The sequence below is a fragment of the Ornithorhynchus anatinus genome, chromosome 19 (assembly GCF_004115215.2).
Source record: "Ornithorhynchus anatinus isolate Pmale09 chromosome 19, mOrnAna1.pri.v4, whole genome shotgun sequence".
In the NCBI taxonomy this organism is placed as follows: domain Eukaryota; kingdom Metazoa; phylum Chordata; class Mammalia; order Monotremata; family Ornithorhynchidae; genus Ornithorhynchus; species Ornithorhynchus anatinus.
In genome coordinates this window covers 6,812,630-6,834,226 of record NC_041746.1, presented here as the reverse complement: position 1 = coordinate 6,834,226, position 21,597 = coordinate 6,812,630, and the positions used below count along the sequence as shown (strand labels likewise).

General features: G+C 40.3%; 1 protein-coding gene across 5 annotated transcripts in view; it reads left to right on the top strand.

Moving 5' to 3' along the window:
* Positions 1-21,597, top strand: part of DISP1 (dispatched RND transporter family member 1) — a 118,362-nt gene that overhangs the window by 81,092 nt on the left and 15,673 nt on the right. For all 5 annotated transcript variants that reach the window (XM_029046991.2, XM_029046989.2, XM_039914800.1 and 2 more), the window contains one exon: positions 17,508-17,537. In XM_029046991.2, the coding sequence (XP_028902824.1) occupies positions 17,508-17,537 (30 nt within the window). The remainder of the gene's footprint in view (positions 1-17,507; positions 17,538-21,597) is intronic.

Sequence of the window (21,597 nt, the reverse complement as noted above, 5' to 3'; positions counted from 1 at the left end):
TCTTCTGCACGGTCTTAATTTTTATTGCATAGTATAAAAGTCCAGCTGTTCTTTCTGTTGTTTCATGAGCATCTCCTTACCTTCTGGCCCTGTAGTTGACTGCAAGTGTTCAACTGTGAAATCCATGCCAGAGAAGTAGTGTTCTTAAGAGTTGTAATGGGAGAGTTTATCCAGACTTCGAGCTATTTCAAATGGTAAATCACGGTCAAAATTGATGTCAGGAATAGGAAACATTAAACCATTATTATCTGAAGAGTGGTTACTAGCTGTTCTCCCATATTCATTGTTGGAAGGTGTGCTGTACCTGCAACATGAAGGATGAAGATTCACTGTAAGGAAGACTTGCTGCTGACTTGGGAGCAGTGTGGACTTGGAAATAATAATAATAATGATGGTATTGGTTAAGCACTTACTACATGCCTGGCATTGTACTAAGTCCTGGGGTGGATACAAGCAAGTTGGGTTGGACACAGTCCCAGTCCCACATGGAGCTCACATTCTCAGTCCCCATTTTGCAGATGAGGTAGCAGAGTCCCAGAGAATGAAGTGACTTTAAGGTCACAACAGACAAGTGGCAGAGCTGGGATTAGAACCCATGACCTTTTGACTCCCAGTCCCTTGCTCTATCCATTGTGCCATGCTGTTCCCTCCTCTGTTGAATTGGCCCCTGTCCTGCTAAAATGACCCCATTCCCTGCTAAAATGGCATCATATGCCCCCCCCCCCCCATCTCCACTCCCCAAAAGATCAGGGATCAAAGAGTCACAGGAAAACAAACTTTCCAAAACTGGAAGAGCATTTCAAGAACAGAAAAGAAAAGATTTGCAGATAAGGGCAATAACCAATCCAAACCAAAATTGTTTTTTAACCAATGAATTAATTACCTGAACTGTGGTGCAGATTTATTCAAAATGGCTTGTGAAAATTATGGTACCACCAAGTTTTTGAGGTGTTTTTTTTTTTAATCTAAATCTGAAATTAGGCTGGTCACTTGCTTTTTTAGATTTAGATGCTCAACTTGGTACCACCAAGTTTTTTGTATTTTATAAATCTAAATTTCAGAAATAGGAGGATCACTGGTGTTTTAGTGTTTAGATGCTCAGTATCAAAGTTTCAGCATGGTTAGGGCTTGAGATGTGTAAGTTTTGTCATCTCTGTTCTTGTGGGTGCTAGGCTACTTAGCACCCAGACTTCTGATTAAAACTGAAGTGAGCCAAGGCATGAATCTAAGGCCTACATTAAAATAAAAAATTGGTCACCAAAGACTTAATTCAACTGAGGACCCTGTCTTTTAACTGGTTGGACTGACAGTCAGTCAGTCTTTATTGAGAGTTTACTGGGTGCAGAGCACTGTACTAAGCACTTGAGAGAGTCCAGTATAACAGTAAACAGACACATTCCCTGGCCACAAAACACTTACAGTCTAGAGGGGAACCTCAGAATCATAGAATACCAATTCTGTAGCTTAAAGGAATGTATCATTCTAAATCCATTCATATACTGAAAATTTATTTTTAGAATGTAAACTCCTTGAGGGCAGGGACTCTGTTTTTTACTTCAGCAAAAAGGAGATGAGTATTGTGAAAGCGCTTTGGAAAATAGAAATGTTTTTCAAATTCAAAATATTCTGTTCCCATGCACCGTGCCGGTTACAGAAAAGGGATTCTAAGTGGTTTTGATGATGATGGTAACATAATTTTGTTTTTCTCTTAGAGTTTGGGCCTATATTCTATAGGAAATATTTGGTATGATGCATATCAGCCTCTCTTTAGAGAGCTTTAATTTTTCAATCTTCATTTATAACCAGATTTGCAACCTGAAGAAACTACCAGTAGGCAAAGGGCAATGCCAGAATTAAGTACTTTAGAATCCTCAAGCATTATGATCCCTTTATTGATGAAGCCTTCAGTAAGCCCAGTCATTTAGTGTAACTGGATACTCTGACAACCGTACGATCTTGAACTTTGGTTCAAAATAAATGTCAAGAAAGCAACACAATATGGATTTCTCTCTCAAATCTGGCCTTTGTGACTTTGTGGCAGTAAAAGTCTCAGAGTTTTCTCTTGAGCTGCTTTGCAAATCAGCAAAGTTGCTTTTTGTGGGCAGGGAATGTGTCTGTTTATTGCTGTATTGTACTTTCCCAAGCACTAAGTACAGTGCTCTGCACACAGTAAGTGCTCAATAAATACAATTGAATAAATGAATGAATAAATACTTCCCAGTGGCATTGGGTAAGCATCTTAAGCTTCCTTTTTTACTCTTTAGCTCTCCCAGACAGAATAAAAAGGAATTGCTTTTCTAACCATAATCTTAAAATTCACAGATGGGAGACCTATTTGATCCTTCAGTCCACTCCCCCCAGCCACTGTAGATCTCTAGTTCCAGCAGATAGCAACCCATTTAAAATTTGATCCATAGTAATATCTTCATTTCAGATGAGCCTGTCTACCTTGCTTATCACCTTCCAGATAGGAAAGGTACCGCTACTATGCAGTGTGGTTCGTCTTGGGCCATCTTGGAAGAGGATGAAGTGAACACTGCTAAGCCTTGTACTGCAGCAGTGGAAAGCTATTTTCAGGAAAGTATAGAGAATTTGGAGAGGCTCCAGAGAAGAGCAACATAAATGATTAAAGTGCTGGAAAATAAAGCTGTTAGAGAAAGAGGGATACATTGAAATTATCTGGCATGGAGAGGAAATTATGTAATGGTGGCTCAGTGAAGCTACAAAACTATATAAAGGAGGGAAATAACCAGCTGTTCTCTGTCTCCTCTGAGGATGGAACAGGAGGAAATGAACTGAGATTGCAGGAAGAAAACAGCCTTGGCCTGGGTGTGGGCCGGGAAGGGGCCTGGGCATAATTATCTTGAGGCCTCAGGAAAAGGTCCCTAAATTGAGGAGAGAGGCTCCTATGAAAGCTGTTAGATTCTTGTGTAGTCTTGCTAGACCTTGGCCATGGACAAGTAATCACTGAAATTTTTAATATTATTGCATGAAATTTTAGGATTATGTGTAGAAAAGTAATTCATTTTTATTCTCAGTCTGGGAGTGCTGTAGAATAAAACAGGAATCTGAAGACGTTTACCCAACTGGGTGATTTGAAAATAGGTTGGAATTGAGTTGCCATTCATTTTGTGGGCACAAAAAGCATGCAAAGTGTGTTTTGTTGTGGGTTGCACTATCCATAATTCATTGTTCTTTTCCCTCAAGGTGGAATTTTGTGAGATTTACAAACTTCCCAATATTTCCCAGGATTTGCAGTTCTTGAGAAATCTAAATTCATATAACAATTTTGTTCAAGTGACGTTTGCACTTATGACAAGTGTGGTGTGTGATTTCAGAAGCAAAAAGTTACCAGCATAGTGTTGACTTCGGTTGTAGGATTAGAAAGGCGCACACTCTCTTGGATGAAATTGGAAAAAGAGAAAATTAAACCACTGGCATCTCACCAACATGACTTCTGGTAGTTTTTGTGTTTGCAGGTGGGAAAGGGGGTTTTATGCCTCTATATCAGGTTGGAAGAACTAGCAAATTAAGTACCACAGGATGAGAGATGTCTACTTTGAAAAGAAATCACCTCTGCTCCAGTCAGAGCCTTAACCCAATCTCCTAGCGCCAACCTTCCTTGAAGGCCCCTTTGTTGCCTCGGTTCTGTATCTTGATTCTAGATGAGACCATCAAAGAATTTATGGCTAAGATAGTCTAATGCTTGTCTGTTTTTCAGTAACTGGAATTAGTGTCAGTAAACTCTGACCAAGATGTGGTTCTAGCAGAGCAAATCGAGGACACTTTATCTGAAATGTTCTGAATTTCTGACTGAAAAAACCTCCTCCATCCATCTGAAATATCAGATCTGGATAACTGAGACCAAAGTATATCATTTAGACATCAGTTATTGGGATAATTATATGGGGAGGCCTAGCAGAAGTTACATTTTCCATAGTTGTTCCTTTTTTTCCCCCATGATTTTGTTTTTCAGTGAAGATAGAAGCGGGCAATTGGCAGGCCTACCCCAGTTACTTTGATATGCCTATCCCACAATCTGAGAAACTTTAACTATCCTGCAATGAAAGATAATTATGGGTCACTTGTGTAGGCCTATCATTGAGGTGTGAAACTATGATAAAAATGGCTTTAAGACTTTGAAGTTTTATCTGCTGGGCCAAGAAAAGGTTTTCCACTAACTTTTCAGATTAGACAGTTGAATGTAGTGGGGAGGTGCTTTGTGGAATTCTTTTATCTTCTTAGCTTGAATCTCTTTCCTTGCCAGTTCTTTTGGAAAAGCAGAGTAATTTCAGAAAGTTCCCAACCAGGCATGATTTTTGGCTGCGAGAGGTTCCGTTCTAGCCTTTAGCAGTTCACCTTTGACTTATACTTGTGCAGGCACTTTAGTGACATCTTTATTTCATGCACAGTGTCTTCTTTGCTCAAGTGCAAGATTTAGTCTGTCAGGTGACCCAACCCTCGGTGCCATCTTTACACAGTTATTTTCTAGACCAAGGAGGTAGGCATAATAACATGTATAAAATTAGTCAAATAAAGTAAACCCTAGGAGAAGACATGCTGGACATTATTGAAATACCCTACTTGTCTCATTATGATGATGATGATGGTATATAAGCGCTTACTATGTGCCAAGCACTGTTCTAAGCACTGGAGGAGATACAAGGTAATGAGGTTGTCCCACGTGGACCTCACAAGTCATAATTCCCATTTTACAGATGAGGGAACTGAGGCACAGAGAAGTGAAGTGACTTGCCCAAAGTCACACAGCTGACAAGTAGCGAAGTTGGGATTAGAACCCACGACCTCTGCCTCCCAAGCCCGGGCTCTTGCCACTGCTTGTGACACTACCTTGTAATGGTTAAAATGATATCGGAATTCTTTGATTAGACTTAGGAGCAAGCGAGCAAACACCATGATAAATGCCTAAAACTTCTGTACCTCCCTCTCATTTCTTCTGCCTTCCCTGTCCCCATCATTACTTGACATTTTCCTTCTCTTGTTCTTTACTTTTTGTGTATTTCACTTCTCTCCACTTTAATTTGTTTCCCTCCATTGACCTTTTTTCTTCCTTTGTCCCTAACCCCAATTCCCTCCCTTTTTCTTTCCTTCTCCTCTAGATGACTCAGCCAGCCTAGACTGGCTTCCCCCAGCCCCAACAGATACAGACACACTTCCGCACCACAGTCAGACTGTTAGCAGTACCTCCAGTGAAGGTGGAGGTAAGGAGAAAGGACTGACATTGTCCTAGGAAGTTGTTATGTGTATTAGTGGTCAGGCATCCAATGACCTTTTGAGAGTGGAAGGGCATCTCCTCTCCTGGCTACTTGACTCTGTGTTCTTTGTGGTAATAATAATAATTGATGTATTTGTCAAGTGCTTACTTTATCTCTTCTATCTCACCTTGCCCACATCCTGCCTCTGGCTTAAAACTCTCCCCCTTCACCTCCAACCGTCCATCACCTAGTGGATAGGGCACAGGCTTGGGAGACAGAAGGTTGTGGGTTCTAATCCTGGCTCTGTCACTTGTCTGTCGTTTGACCTTGGGCAAGTCACTTCACTTCTCTGGGACTCAGTTACCTCAGCTGTAAAAGGGGGATTGAGACTGTGAGCCCCTTTGGGACAGGAACTGTGTCCAACCTGATTTGCTTATATCCACCCCAGCACTTAGTAGTGTGCTTGGCACATAGTAAGTGCTTAACAAATACCTCAGTTATTAGTATTATTACTTCAAAGCCTTATTAAAAACGCATCTCCTCCAAAAGATCTTCCGCAACTAAGCCCTCATTTCCTCTTACTTCCTTCCGCATCACCCTTACACTTGGATTTGCACCTTTTATAAACCCCACACTCAGCCCAACAGCATATATATATTTCATTTATATTAATGTCTGTTCCCTCTGCTAGTCTGTAAGTTCCTTGTGGGCAGGGAAGATATCTGCTAACTCTCTACTGTATACTCCCAAGCCCTTAGTACAGTGTTCTGCACACAGTAAATGCTCAATAAATAGTTATTATGGGCAAAGCACTCTACTAAGTGCCAAGTTGGATGTAACATAAAGATGGACACGTCCCCCATGGGGTTCACAGTCTCAAAGGGAGGACAGGTGTTCTATCTGTGTTTTATAAATGTGGTAACTGAGTCACAGAAAAGGTATAACTTGCCTAAGATAACACAGCGAGCAGAGCCATGATTAGATCCAAGACCCTCTGACTCCCAGGCCTGGGCTCACTCCACTAAACCATGCTGAATGTGCTACTCCATGCTTTTGCCTTCACCAAAACCTTCACAACTGAAGCAGATGGTGTAGCGTTTCTAGAAAGATTTGGTCAGTAGTGGTGAAGGCAGCCAAGAGCACAAGGAGCATTATGACAGAGAAGGGCCTATTACCGTTGACAAACTTTAGAGAGCATGGTCTCCACAGAGGTGAAGGGGGCAGTGGGTTGAAAAAGAGAGATGGGAAAGGAAGTTAGCATGTTCTTTTTGCTTAATTGTTGAGATTTACATTTTCATTCTCTTAACAATTGTGTTTTTTCCAACTTATTTTACATGTGCCCCCTTAGGTCTGTATACCAAATTTCAAGCTGGCTGTTCTCTCATTCACTTCCCCTGACCCTCCCAATTACATTTTGCCTCTTGTAGGTAGGGGGTTGGTAGTTTAATGGCATTACACAGGGCACTTAATTGTCACAGTAGGGTGGGTTAGAGAGGAGACAGGAACAACCAGCTGGTTCCCTGAATGCTCAGTGTGAATAAATTGCAAGGAATGAGTTTGTGACATCTCAGGTCCCCTCATTGCTCCGGACTCTACCCTTGAAATGGGGATAAGTAGTTGCCACAGTGACTTTAGGAAAAGTCTTTATGTGTATTTTTATCCTTTGGTGTGAATGCAGCAAAATAATGTTTTTAATGCAGAACCTCTGGGTCATCTGGCTATGTCCTCCCTCTCTTCCTTCTCCGTGCCTCTGAAGGGCTTCTCCTCTCCCTTTGGCTATGGCATTAGGGTTGGCAGTAACCAGTGCTCTCTCCACATTTTCGTGGCTCTTGATTTTGTCGCAGTGATACGTGCACAGTGCCCACAAATTTTCTGTGCATGGACCCTCTGGGTAATTAGATAAAAGATTCTTATTTTCCCACAGCCAGGTTTCTTTTAAACCTTGCCCAGTTTATTTAAAATCCTAAGCCTTTGGGCTCTTACTAATTTGCAAGACTGGAATATTTGAACACTATCTTCATATATCCAGCTTCCCTGACCAATAAGGAAGCATTTTTCTGCCATTACCTTCCAAGGAAACTAGATTTTCCCCTCTTCATTAAAGCTTATAAAAAAGGAAAACTAGCTAATAGAGTTATGTAAGCTTACTTTTCAAAGTGAAAAAGCTTTAAAAGCTGACCTTGGAAATGTTAATTAAGGAAGAAAGATCAACTTTGCCATGCATTTCTTGCACTTAAGAGCATAACTAAAGAATTTTTAAAAGAAGTTTTGGGGGTAGATTTTCTTACTGGTTAGTATAATGAAGACATCAGAACAGCTGCAAAGTATTGGTTACACTGCTGGAATTCATTTTGCTACACATGGATTTTTTTAAATGCATTTTTTTAAGAAAAAAAATTTGATAGCAGGTGTGACTTTTAACCTCCCAAATTGGAGAGCTTAATCATCAACATCACCCACTCAACAATGGATATATTTTGGAAAGGGATTGGGGACATGAATTTTACATTTCACAAAGATATAATCAGTATTAAACTTGGGTCTGAATATTAAAAATGCATTTTTATTGCAAATACACAATGTACTCATACATGGGGTCATATTAAAATTAGGGGATTTAAATGGAAAATGGCAGATGATCCTCTTAGCTATAGGAGCACAGCTAAAATTTCAAAGTATTTTTGAAGGCGAGTCTGTTTTGAGTTAAACTTTGCTTTGATACTAATGAAATGGACCTGAGCCGGGCCTAAGGAGGGCAGGTACTTACTTAGACCATTCCCTTTCCCCACTAAGTCATGGAATCTAATGCCGCTGTACTCTCCCACCACTTCCTACAGTGCTCTCTACATAGCGAGTACTCAAATACCATTAACTGAATCAGTGCCATTATAACTCCTACAGTGTCTTCCCTGACCTTTCTCCTGTTCAGTGACTCCCTATAACCTTTAGTCATGTTGTTTAACACCGTATTCCAAATCCACAGGGAGCTAGGCCTCTAAGCTTTGAAACATGGTGTTAAGCAGAGACTTCACTAACATATTTTTAAAAACAAACTTAAAATTGAGGAGGGAAGAGAGGGAGGTGGGAAGAGTACAAGTTCCTTTCCAGAAATATTTTAGTACTATGTGACAAGCACTGTGCCTGATGCCAGAGTAGACATAAGATAATAAGATCAGACACAATGGCTGGCACATGAGTTGGAGGTAGGGAGAATAGGTCTTTATCCCTTTTTCACAGTTGAGGAAATGGAGGTACAGGGAAGCTAGGCAAATTGCCCAAGGTGACAGTAGGCAAGTGGCAGAGCTAGGATCAGAACTTAGGTCTCTGCCACACTGTCTGTTGGCTTCTGGCTCCTGTAGCTATGTAGTTAGAAAAGAAGGCAAATAAATTCAGGTTCTGAAGAAAAATAATGGCCCTAAATTTCCTTATTCCCAGAAATAGTCTACAGTTGGGTACTTGGACAGTGCTATGTCTTAGTAAATACTCTCTACTGAATCATTGAGCCCGTAGGAAGTAAGGGGTTAGGATATCCAGGTCTCATGCATGTTTTTAAAAATACATTTTTCACCAGAATTAAAGTGTAGAACTTAAATTTTATACAAGAGGAAAGCACATCCAGCTATATCTTTTCCCTCCCACACCACTCTCTGTCTCCTACATGAATTTTCCTCATCCCATGAATCCTATTTCGGTTTTCTTTCCCTAATTTCCCGTCACTGCTTTTCCCTGTAAGCAGTGTCCCTGAGAATACAACTTTAGTGATGGTTTGAATTCTTCAATGCTTGTGTAATGAACAGACCTATCTCCTAGAGCTTCAGGCACTGTGGAAGCAGGTGTGCCAGCACCACCTTTTTTTGGTATTTAAGCACTAACTATATGTCAAGCTCTTCTAAATGCTGGGATGGACACAGTCCCTCTCCCACGTGGAGCCCACAGTCTAAGTAGGAAGGAGAACAGGTATTGAATCCCCATTTTACAGAGAAGGAAACTGAGGCATAGTGAAGCAAACTGACTTGCCCAAGGTCAGACAGCGGACAGTTGACAGGGCTGGAATTAGAACCCAGGTCCTCTGATTCCCAAGCCCATGCTATTTTCCACTAGGCCACCCTGCTTCTGGATCTACTAGGATAGGTTCAAAGGGAGAAGTCACAGCAGGCCAGAGGGGCAATCAGCGTTCAGATTGCATGTAGCATTCATCTTCGGTGTAAATGATTTTCTTCTACATTGGTTTTCCTTCAAGTTGTATGTTTTTACAACTTGCAGCTTTATCTCCTGTGCTATCATGACTGTTGCAAGAACTCTTTCCCAACTCAAACTTTTCAGCAGTCAGTGATAAGCAGTGTCTCTTCAGTTCCCTCCTCTGTCCTCTTTTCCCCAGTTGATCTGTCACTGAGGTTTTGTTTAAATTTGACTTGTCAGTCTGCATCTTAGTGAATTCTGGGAAAAGTGCTTTGGCACTTTAAAAATTTTTTTTTTTTTGATCTGTCTTCTGAAGTTGTGCTCTGTGACTTTTAATGTTCTCAGTATTTCCTTATTTTAGTACCCACTTTGGTCTTTTTAAGAGGTGGTTTTGATTACTTTCCATTTTTACAATACTAACCACCAAAATGACCAGTATTATTTTGAGTATGTATCTTTTGAGCATGCAGGAAATGCTTTCTTTGAGTAATTGTGGTTACAGTTATCCTTCAAATCATTTGACACAGACCATAAACATTTAGTTATGATGCATGAAAGATGGATTAGAAACCAAACTTAGTTTGTCTATGGATTATCTGTTCTTTCATCTTGACAGCTGAACCAAAGTGTGCCAGTGATGACTCATGGTAATATTTATGATGAAGGGTGGCTTTATTCTTGTAGGAAATCTTTTAAGGAATTCCAAACAAATATGCTGGCTTTCAGTACCTTCTTTCTAACACAGCAGCCATGAGAATGATATTTTCTTTTCTGGAGTTTAGGGAGCACTGGGAGCAGGTTTCCAGGAACATGCAAGGTGTTGGAGAAAAAGTCAGGAGAGAGGATAAAAAGGCAAATAAGGGAGGGAGACTCAGAGATGAATGGGGTACAATAGAGCGGAAGAAGGAGGTGGAGGCAGTAGGGAAGTAGTGACAGAGGGACATGTGCAGGTCCAACCAAGATGCATACACGTACACAAATACACACTCACAGATGACATCCATGCTTGGCACAATGCTGAAGAATAACATTGAAAAGTAAATTAAAACAGGCATCGAGCATAGTCACTACCACCACCTGAAGTCTGACTCTGGCTGCCAGGGGTGCCAGCAATGGGGCTTGGAGACGGATGTCTCCATCCGTCATCTGGTGGGATAGAGCAAGAATCCTAGAGAGCTGTACTCAACTACTACCTTAATTTTCTCCTGCTATTCTACTCTACTTTGTCTGGCCCCCTTGGGGTTTTGCGACTTCACAGCCACCCTGGCCGAAAGGAGGAATTTTTGTTATTCTTCTGGCCTTTTGGCAGGCAGTGTGAGCTAAGGGCCAAATGGGTGATTGCTCAGGGCAGGCTGATAATCACTTTAGGAGTTCTGCACTGTCCCATTTAAATTTCCATCATTTCTATTAGATTTACAGTTGGCTTTTTGAAATCCATTCTCCAGATAGTTTGGTTGCTACTGTGTTCACAATAAAACTAGAAACATTTTTTCTTTATCCCATTTTAGAAGTCCAACCTTGTGGAACACCAACTACAACCCCGTTTCTAATTTCCCTAATCCTAGAATCTGGAGAATGAGAAGCAAAACCGAGAACAAGGGGCAGGCACTGTAAAAGACAAACTTATCTGTACAACAAGGGTTACTCTTGTGTGAGTATTCTGGCAGGAGCTTTTGGTCAAACCTTAAGCAAAATACAAAGACAAGGGTCATGCTTCTTACTTTTATTATAGGTACATCAAACACCACGACCCAGTAAGGGCTCAATAAATGCTATTGGTACTATTGATAGTCTGATTAGCAAAACAATTTGTTCTCTAATAATAGTTCTCCCTCCTGAATTCTTCTCTTGTGCTAACAAACTTCTAAAAGGACTTTATCCCTAATTATGTGGCTGTAATTAGCCCTTTATAAAACCTATGCAATACTTCCTGAAGGAAGCACTTAGTTAATTGGAATTTTTTTTTTACGACTGAGCACTCTTCATTCACCCAGGATGCAGAATAACAAAACTTTGACTCTGTGAGTGTGTGTATTTAAAATGCAAGCAAAAACATTGTTTTGCATTTTTTAAAATTTACATCTTTACAAATGCCATTGTATTGAAGCAACAAGAACAAAAATCATTTTACCCAGCTATTAATTCAGCCATGGTGCCTACTAAGTTTGAGAACCTGTGAGGAATTGTTTGTAAAACAGAAAATGTTGCCCATTTTACTTCTGTAGGTGAAGCATTTACGGTCTTTGATCAGCCCTTTTCTTCGAGCTTCCTTCTACTGTAAGTCTTCCTTCTACTGTAAGTTCTGTCCCTTGACATTTTTCTCCTCACGGCATCATACTCCCAATTTTCTGTCCTCCACCCTCTTTTCTTGGCTGTCCTTGTCGAGTTATTGGCTTCCTTTTTCTAGTAGGAGAGATGAAGGACATTAAACTTTTGGATAATGCTGTTTCTCCAAGCTCTTCTTGAGTATGGCTACTGTTTCCTCTTGCTAAATGGTTCTGTTAAATGAGCACTCCTAATTATTTCCATGTAAATAAAGCAGAGGGATGCTAAAGAAAGTATAGTTTCCCAAGGAAATAATGTGAAGTGTATTAATAAGTTCCAGGGTCCAAAAAAATCAACCAAAACAATATAATTTTATAAGGGATTAAAAATACAAAATAGTTACAATCAAATAATGATGATATATAACCATTCAATTGATATATAACCATCAATTAAAGCTTTTGAATTAGATTTGGTGAGGATTTATTTATTATGGCATTTGTTAAGCACTTATTATACACATGTGCTAAGCACTGGGGTAGATAGAAGATAATCAGGTCCCACATGGGGCTCACAGTCTAAGTAGGAGGGAGCACAAGTACTGAATCACAATTTTGCAGTTGAGTGAACTGAGGCACAGAGAAGTGAAATGACTTGCCTAAGGTCACACAGCAGACAAGTGGTTGAGCCACGTTTAGAACCTAGGTACTCTGACTTCCAGACCTATGCTCTTTCCACTAGGCAATACTGCTTCTCTAAAGTAGGGTGGTATTATTATTATTAATAATGGCATTTTTAAGTGCTTGCTACATGCCAGGCACTGTACTAAGCACTGAGATAGATAAAGCAAATCAGGTTGGATACAGTCCCTGTCCCATGTAGGGCTCACAGTCTCAATCCCCATTTTACAGATGAGGTAACAGAGTCCTAGAGAAGTGAAGTGACTTGCCCAATGTCACACAGCAGACAAATAGTGGAGCGGGGATTAGAACCCATAATCCTATGACTCCCAGGCCTGTGCTTTATCCACTACACCATGCTGCTTCTTGAGTAGGGTATTAGAAAACACTGTGAAAAGTAAGTATTGTATTTCCGTATGCATCTAATCCTGGCTCTGCCACTTGTCTTCTCCGTGACCTTGGGCAAGTCACTTCACTTCCCTGTGCTTAAATTACGTCTATAAAATAGGGATTAAGACCGTGGGCCCCCATGTGGGAGATGGTCTGTGTCTACCCTGGTTCGCTTGTATCTACCCCAGCACTTAGTACAGTATCTGGAACATAGTAAGCACTTAAATACCTTGAAAAGGTAGTTCATGCTAAAATGCTATATGACTGTATCCTCAGGCTATATGACTGGGGATGGCATTATCTATGCTAAATGGAAATGGACTCCAAGCCGGGCATTCAAGTGGGTCAGACAACTTCAAGGGAAAGGGAAGTGAAATGCTTAAATGGAGGTGAACCCTGGCAGGGTTCTTTATGATTATCTTGAAGTGAAAGACCACTATAAGAAATGAGGAAATTCTGTATCTGCTCCCAGCATAGGTAGGTTCCTCAGCTAGTTGGAGATGACTTCAAGTTTCAGGTAATTAAATTCAACATCCATGTTTTTTAAGCGAGAAGTATGCTGGGCAAGTAGGCTCTAGATGGATATACATCAGAAGCCGTACAATGACAGAGCTCATGCCTAAAATAAAAGTTTCTCATTAAGTAAAGTTATTGAGTGCAGGTGGTCCTAACTCCAAATCCAAATTGGGTAAATTAACAGCCCAGTGATTTAAAAAGTTAATGCCAACCCCAAAGATGCCTAAATTACACTCAGAGACAAGCTTAGGGACTGAGAGAATCTGGCTCACTAACTGCAGAGCTAACAGGCTTACCCAAAGTCATTTTGAAAGGCCTTCCACACCTGAAATCAAAGAGAGTAGGCCACTTGTTTATGGTGGCTTGTTGCGCTTGATTTTACTTGGTAAGCAGCTGTCTCTTTTGGAAGGACTGAGGAATAGAAAGGCATTAAAGTTGTGGAGGACTTGGAAGTATTAAGATATTTTATATGCATGATTCAGCTATTCAAAACAGAAAAATACCTGTCTTGGTAATATAATCTAAAATCCATCAGAGGGATAGGAAAAGTAGCTGAAGATTGCTGCTCACTCTGAGTTAAAAGGCCCCTCTTGCTTGGGTCCAAGCCCAGGAATTATGCAGTCTTGTTTTGAAGGATCTTAGGAGAGCCTTCCAGGGATCATTCTCCAGATAGTGGCATGGGGAGGTTGCATCGCTATGGTCCAACCACTTTGGAGAAATTGACAGGCGAAAGCAGGGGAGGTAGTACCCAGTATTGGTCAGCTAGTTTCCAGGTTTTGAGTAAGGGGGCATCAGGACAAACAAATAGGACTTCCACACAGTAAGCCCTCAAAAAATATGATTGATTAATTGATCTCTTCTCTTCATAATAATGTTGGTATTTGTTAAGCGCTTACTATGTGCAGAGCACTGTTCTAAGCGCTGGGGTAAACACAGGGGAATCAGGTTGTCCCACGTGGGGCTCACAGTCTTAATCCCCATTTTACAGATGAGGGAACTGAGGCACAGAGAAGTTAAGTGACTTGCCCACAGTCACACAGCTGACAAGTGGCAGAGCTGGGATTTGAACTCATGAGCCCTGACTCCAAAGCCCGTGCTCTTTCCACTGCGCCACGCTGCTTCTCAGCGTGGCGCATAAAAATATGATTGATTAATTGATCTCTTCTCTTCACCCTTCCCTACTCTTCCCCTCTTCCTGTGTTAAAAAGTTGGGCAGCTTCTTGTCCTTGAAGTCTCAAAACTGAAGGTCATCCTTTGTTTTTGATGGGAAAATCCATCATGGCAGCAAGTTTAGAAGAAGATATGGGGCCAGATGGAAACAACAGTAATGGCACTTGGAGTCATATAAGTGTCTGCCAACATTCTGGGCCTGGATACTTTACACACTTATCTGGGCAGGAAAACTGGCAGCTCAAATTTCAGTCTTCCAGGTTAAAAGAAATGCAATTTTTAAGTGAGAAAAGAACCAGGGGAGCCAGAGAGAATAGGCCACTTGTTTTTGGTGACTTGTGTTGACCCTGATTTTACTTGGCAAGCAACTGTCTCCTGTGGATGGCCTGAGAAAGAGAATGGCATTAAAATCGTGGAGAATTTGGAAATATTCTGGTTAAGATATTTTATATGGTGTGGCTTCAGTTATATAAAACAGAAAAATACCTATGTCTTGGAAATATAATTGATTATAGCAGAAGCTTGCTTTTCATAAAATTGACTATTCTGTAAGGGGGAATTCAACCTTAAGCTTTTAATGTATTGAGGTAAAAATAATAAACCCCAAAGAATTCATAAATCACACCAAGAAAGAAGCATGTACAAACATTATTTTTGCTATATAATCACTCTTACTCCTTTATTTCTTGGAATTTTTATGATGCACAACGCAGAGGCAGTATTAAAAATGTCAGCTCTTGAATAAATCAAACAAAATATTCATGTTTTACCTGTAGCCATAGTTTGTTTCTTAGAACATCTGTTTGTCATGTCCATTTCTATGGAAACTTCAAAGGGTTTTAGTCTTTCCCCAGGAGGCATCTTTCTGGTAACCTCAATTATACTTTTTCAACTGATGTCTACTTTCCTGCTTATTACTTCAGAATTTAAATGAAATTAAACTCTGGCTAATGCAAAAAAATGTGGAGGCCTGTGGCACTGTATCTATTGCTGTTTTCCAGTTATGGAATAAAGCCAGAAATTCCCCTGCAAACCTTAAGGGGGTTGAAAAGAACATTTGCAGTTCGTACTTCCCCAAATGCTACCCAGTAGAATTGTATTTGTCTGGAATTACTTAGTTTGAACTGTTGCCTGAAATTTTGCTTTGCAAATAGACAAGTCCCTGGAAACAGTAATATTTGTTTTACTTGTGAGGAAAAATAGGTGAGACTTTTCAGAATTTGCAACTTAGTGGTTAAAACAGGAAACTGAAGATGTGGGTTCGAGTCTATGCCCAGTTGGCTTTTTGTGTTTGCTTTTTTTGTCACCCATAAAACAGGAATGATTCTTCTCACCAGTTATATCATCAGTGTTCACAGTTTCTACATTTGATATTTAATTTTGTGTAATTTAATTTGAAATTATAAGCTCTTTTTTAAAAATATAAGCACTTGCAAAGCATGTACTCAGTGATAGGGAGTGCTTAGGACAATGGGCAAAGTTAGCATATACTTGTTTAAAAGTATATGTATGTACATTACAACAAGAATATTCATGATAAAATATCTAGGGGAGTATCAGGGAAGTTGTGGTGAAGTGTTGGGCTGCTGGAAATAATAGCATTGATTGGAAGGAGGCCTAGGTAGACCCAGTTACAAGTCCTAAGAGACAACCATTGGTTGCTGCTCAGGTGGGATGAGGAGTCAGAAAAGCTGACTTAAAGAAAAAAAGGATGTAGGACATAATAATAATGTTGGTATTTGTTAAGTGCTTACTATGTGCAGAGCACTGTTCTAAGCCCTGGGGTAGATACAGGGTAATCAGGTTGTCCCACATGAGGCTCACAGTTAATCCCCATTTTACAGATGAGGTAACTGAGGCACTGAGAAGTTAAGTGACTTGCCCACAGTCACACAGCTGACAAGTGATAGAGCCAGGATTCGAACCCATGACCTCTGACTCCAAAGCCCGGGCTTTTTCCAATGAGCCAAGACCTGGTTCAAAGGAGACTTTCTTGAAAATGCTTTAGATTTGAATGTGTCTAAAGGCTAAGAGGAAAGAGTTGAGGGAGTGTAATCGACTGATTATTTAGGAGATAGAGATGTAGAGGGTAAGGACAAGTGTTCCCAGCAAGCAGGCAGGAGATGGAATTCAAATTGGAGTGGAGGGGTTGGGTTTTGAAAGCTGGGAGATTTTATCCATGGAGCTGGGAAGCACGTCATCATCATCAGTATTTACCGGGCACTTATTATCTGCAAAGGCTTTGGCACTTCAGGGAGTTACAGGAAAGATGTGTGGTGCAATCCCATCCTGCAAATTTACGATCTAATGGACTAAAGCAAGCACATCTAAACTGTTGAAAATAACAATTAAAGAAGAGTGAGAATAATAATGATGATAATTGTGATATTTGTTAAGCACTTATTGAGGAGCCAGGCACTGTACTAAGCGCTGGGGTAGATACAAGCAAATTGGGTTGGACAGAGTCCCTGTCCCACCTGGGACTCAGCCTTAATCCCCACTTTACAGATGCAGTAACTGAGGCCCAGAAAAGTGAAGTGACTTGCCCAAGGTCATATAGCAATAAGCGGCAGACCTGGGAATAGAACCCAAGTCCTTTTGATTTCCAGGCCCTGGTTCTAGCCACTAGGCCACCCTACTTATCTAGAATCTAGATACTCTAGAAAAGATGGGTAATGAAATAAAAGTCAACTATATAGAGGAATATTTAAGAATACTGAATTGGCTGGAAAAAATGGCATAAGTAGGAAAATAAGAAGAGGGAGGGTAGGAAAGCATCATAAAGAAAACTCAAATAAATAAACTGCAAGGTGTTAGTTAAGAAAGAGAGGTAGAGAGGCTGCTGGTGGCCTAGGGAGGAATTAGAAGATTTCCAGCCATCACTGTAGATTGGGGGACAAGTTTTAGACGTTTTAAAAGTCATTTATCTTAAAATCATCTACTTTTTGTGGTGGTGTCCCTTTCTCATTTTGTTGATCTTACTGTAAAAATCCAAGTGAAGTGAAAATTTAGATATGCAAATATTTCAAGAAATATGAATAACTATCATCCTTATTAATTTACCTCTAATTTTTCTTCGTTTTTTTTTCAGGCCAGCCAGACCTTTCAAGTTACCAAAAAGGTAAATTAACTTCTAAAAGTGATTTGAGCTAGTTTGATCAATTAATTGAATTTTTTTTAAGAATTTCTATTACCTTGGAAACAATAGAGCCCTTTTAAATATTTTAAAGGATACATGCAGTTTTCTTTTCCTGTTCCAAATTGAGCCTACTCTAAAGGAAGAGCCACAATCTGTTCTTATTGCCTAAGGCAGGCCAACGTAGTTTCCCAGCATTTTGGAACAGTGATTCAGAAAGGATTTATCAGTGGTATTTGAGTGCTTACTATGCAGGGCACTGTTCTAAGCACTTGAGAAAGTACAATACAACAGAGTTAGCAGAAACGTTCCCTGCCCACAATGAGCTCACAGTATAAAGGGTGAGGCAGACAATGTGAATGAATAAGTAATTCATAATAAATAATTTAAAGATGTGTATGTAAGTGCTTTGGGGTGGGGCTGGGGGTGGGGTGATTATCAGAAGTCCAAAGTAAAGTATATAAAGTATATAAAGTAATATTTCCCGCTGATGAAAAGGCTTTTGACATTGACAAGATCTCTTCTTATTTTTGAACCTGGAAAAGAATGGCAGTTTTTATATTTGTAGTTTGAGGGCTGTTCTAGCGGTTCTTAATTTATCCTTTGCTCTTCTGAAAATAAAAAATATTGAAGCAATGTAGTCCAACCATGGGCAAGTGTGTCATTTGCCTTGCTGTAGGTCCTTTGAATGTTCATTGCTTTAGCCCTTGCACTGTGCCTATTTCAGCTGCCTAAATTTTCCATTTAATAACTCTTTGTGGGTCTCTCCAGTCTGCCCCACAGCACTTTTACCTGATGCCTCTTTACTTGTATTGATGTCTGTCTCCCCATCTAGATTGTGAGCTCTTTGTGGTCAGGGATCCTCTCTTTATTGCTATATTGTACTTTCCAGTCGCATGTACAGAGCTTTGCACACAGTAAATCCTCAATCAATAGGATTGAATGAATGCATGAATGGAGATGGTTCATTGTGGGCAAATCCTTGTCCCCTTGGACTCTCCCTCTTTCCCACGATTCACCTCACCTAGGAGGCATAGAGATCTGTAGCCTGAGTGTGTGTGTGTGTATGTGTCTTTTAACGGAAAAATCCAAAAGTTATTTTTATAGGAGACATAACCTACAAGGAAAGAAAGTCATTGTATGCAAATTGGTGTCCTCCCTCTTCTACGGTTGATAAATGGGTAGGAAACAGGGTTGGGTAAAAATGAATAGCTTTCAGTCTAACTGGAGCTGAATGAATTATTTTGAAATTAAACCCATGTAATTACATTTATTGAGGGCTTCTTTCAGTTGTGTAAATTTGAGGCAATAAAGATGGTGGGAGTGTAGTAACTAGAGAGCAAAGACCTGAAAGGCCCTATTGATACAAAGGCCCTGTTGCTTCATCTTTCATCTTTGTTTGCATTTGGTGGAGGAGGAAGTAAAATATGGAGAATATTTTTTGGGATGGGTGTGTTCTGGAAATCTAAAATCTGCTGACCACTTGGTATTTGCCTTTGGAAAACCACAATCAGCATATTATGATTTATGTGTTAGTTATTTTCAAAATGTTTCTCAGTCTGTAGCTGTTTTGTGGAATTGTTCTGTGTATTTCATCTACCAGAATAAATAGCTGAACTGTTCTGCAGTGATACTCTTCAGCATGTGATGTTTAAATTATTGATAGCCAATTTCAGTTTAAAAAAACTTAAGATTTGAGATAGATAATTTTTGCATAGAGGAATTAACTATAACCTGTACTTTAAAACCCATTGTCACTGCTTACTATAATACTTTGTGCAAAGTAAACACTAAGTAAATATTATTGATAAGAATGATGACAGATTGGAAACAGATTCACTGACAATGATAACATTTTCTGAAACTTGGCTTTGCTGCTCTTTTGTCACTCTGTACCGTCCTCCTCATTTCTTTCTTCTCCCTCCTCTTGCCACCTTTTCCTTGGATTAACTAAAACCTCAGGTCAGAGTAGAGAATATTCCTGGTCCTCCAACTCTCCAACAGGACTGTACACATGCAAAAAAAAGCAGTGTTTACAGATAGACAGTTCATCTATAGGATGTGGTCAATGATTTAATTTGAATATTACCATTTTATTTTGAGCCCTGTGATAGTGTAGAATCTATCATGTATTGTATACTTAGTTAACCATTATGCCCTAAGCTTCTTTTAAATGCAAAGAGGGAGGTGTTTTCCTATCCTTATTTAAATACCCAGTAACTTTATTACCTTTTAAAAGCCCTATTGAAATACAAATTTTTATTTTTTTTTAAATATTAGAGCCATTTTCTTCAGGATGCCCCAAGGGAGCATACCTAAAACTGCAGCCCTGAAAAGTTAAGAAACCTAAGTTTTAAAATCCTATTCCTGTGTACCCACAGTTTATATAAAATGTCATTCATCCTTCATTATTAGTGGCCGCCAGAGGAGTTTGAGGAAATAAATTGCAATTATGGTTAGCAAACATGTAAGTTAGAAGTCTGTTTTCAGATAGACTAGAAATAGTAACCTCTGCAGCCAAATCTTAAGGGATGAACTCCTAGAGTGCCAAAGTAATGGTGCCTGGGCTATATGATGTGTGTTTGAAATCAGATTCTCCATAGCAGACAAATGAAGTTAAATACCCAGTCCTTCACCCCAAATATTAATAATAATAATAATGTTGGTATTTGTTAAGCGCTTACTATGTGCCGAGCACTGTTCTAAGCGCTGGGGTAAACACAGGGGAATCAGGTTGTCCCACGTGGGGCTCACACTTAATCCCCATTTTACAGATGAGGGAACTGAGGCACAGAGAAGTTAAGTGACTTGCCCACAGTCACACAGCTGACAAGTGGCAGAGCTGGGATTCGAACTCATGAGCCCTGACTCCAAAGCCCGTGCTCTTTCCACTGCGCCACGCTGCTTCTCTATGTGCATGCACCCTGAAGATCCTAGTTACAGCTGGCTTGGGGGAAAAGAAGGAACCCTATCTTGGCTCCTTTTCTCATTACTTATTTATTTTTTGAAAGTAGTTAAGCACTTACTAGGTGCAAAGCTCAGTACCGAGCTCTGGGGTAAATAGAAGATAATCAAGTTGAACATATTCCATGTCCCACAGAAGGTTCACAGTCTTAACCCCCATTTTACAGACAAGGTGACTGAGGCACAGAGAAGTGAAGGGATTTGCCCAAGGTCACACAGCAGACAAATGGTGGAACCAGAATTAGAACGTGGGTTCTCTGACTCCTAGGCCTGTGCTCTTTCCCCTACGCTGTGCTGCTTCTCCCCTGCTACCTTTCCTGCTGGAAAAACTCTGGGGACAAAGTTAATGGAATTGCCTCCACAGTGCCAAGACTGTGTGGGTGGAGTGGCCACCTATGCCCAGGGACCCTCCCAAAAATAAACCAGCCAGTCCTGGAGCCAACTTCCTTTGGTGGGAAAGACTGAACTGGGTGTCCCAAGAGCACCTTCATCCTGGCTGGTAGCCCAGATGAATTCAGAAATGGTCTGAAGCCCCGGATTTGTGATAGAGAAGAGGGAGGAGCTGCTCTATACCAGTTAATTGGGTCCCTAAAGACCCTTTAATGCTAAAATGATTAGAAGACCCTTTAATACAGAATAGAAGCACTAATTGGATTTTAACACCTCTTTCACTGTATCAAAATGGTTTGCACCTAGAGCAGCATACATTAGAAGAGGATGGGGTGGGCTGAGAGGAGCTGGCCCCAGATGAATTTGGGAGGTGCTAAGAGACAGAATCTGAAAAAAGAAGGCAATCACACAAGAATTAGTCTGGAAAAGAAAGATGACCTTTGAAAAGACATTTGACATGCTTTAGAAAGGATAAGGATTTAAATAAGTGAAGTTGGGGAAACCAGTGAAGATGACCTCTGACTCCTCTGCCATTTACTTCCTTCCCATACTCAGTTTCTAAAACCCTAACAAGTATTTAAACCCTAACAGTATTTCCCAGCTTCACTCCTTCCTCTTTGTCCTTATGACCCACCATCTTGGTTCAAGCCCTCATCACCTTATGGCAGGATTATTGTAGCAGCCTCTTTAC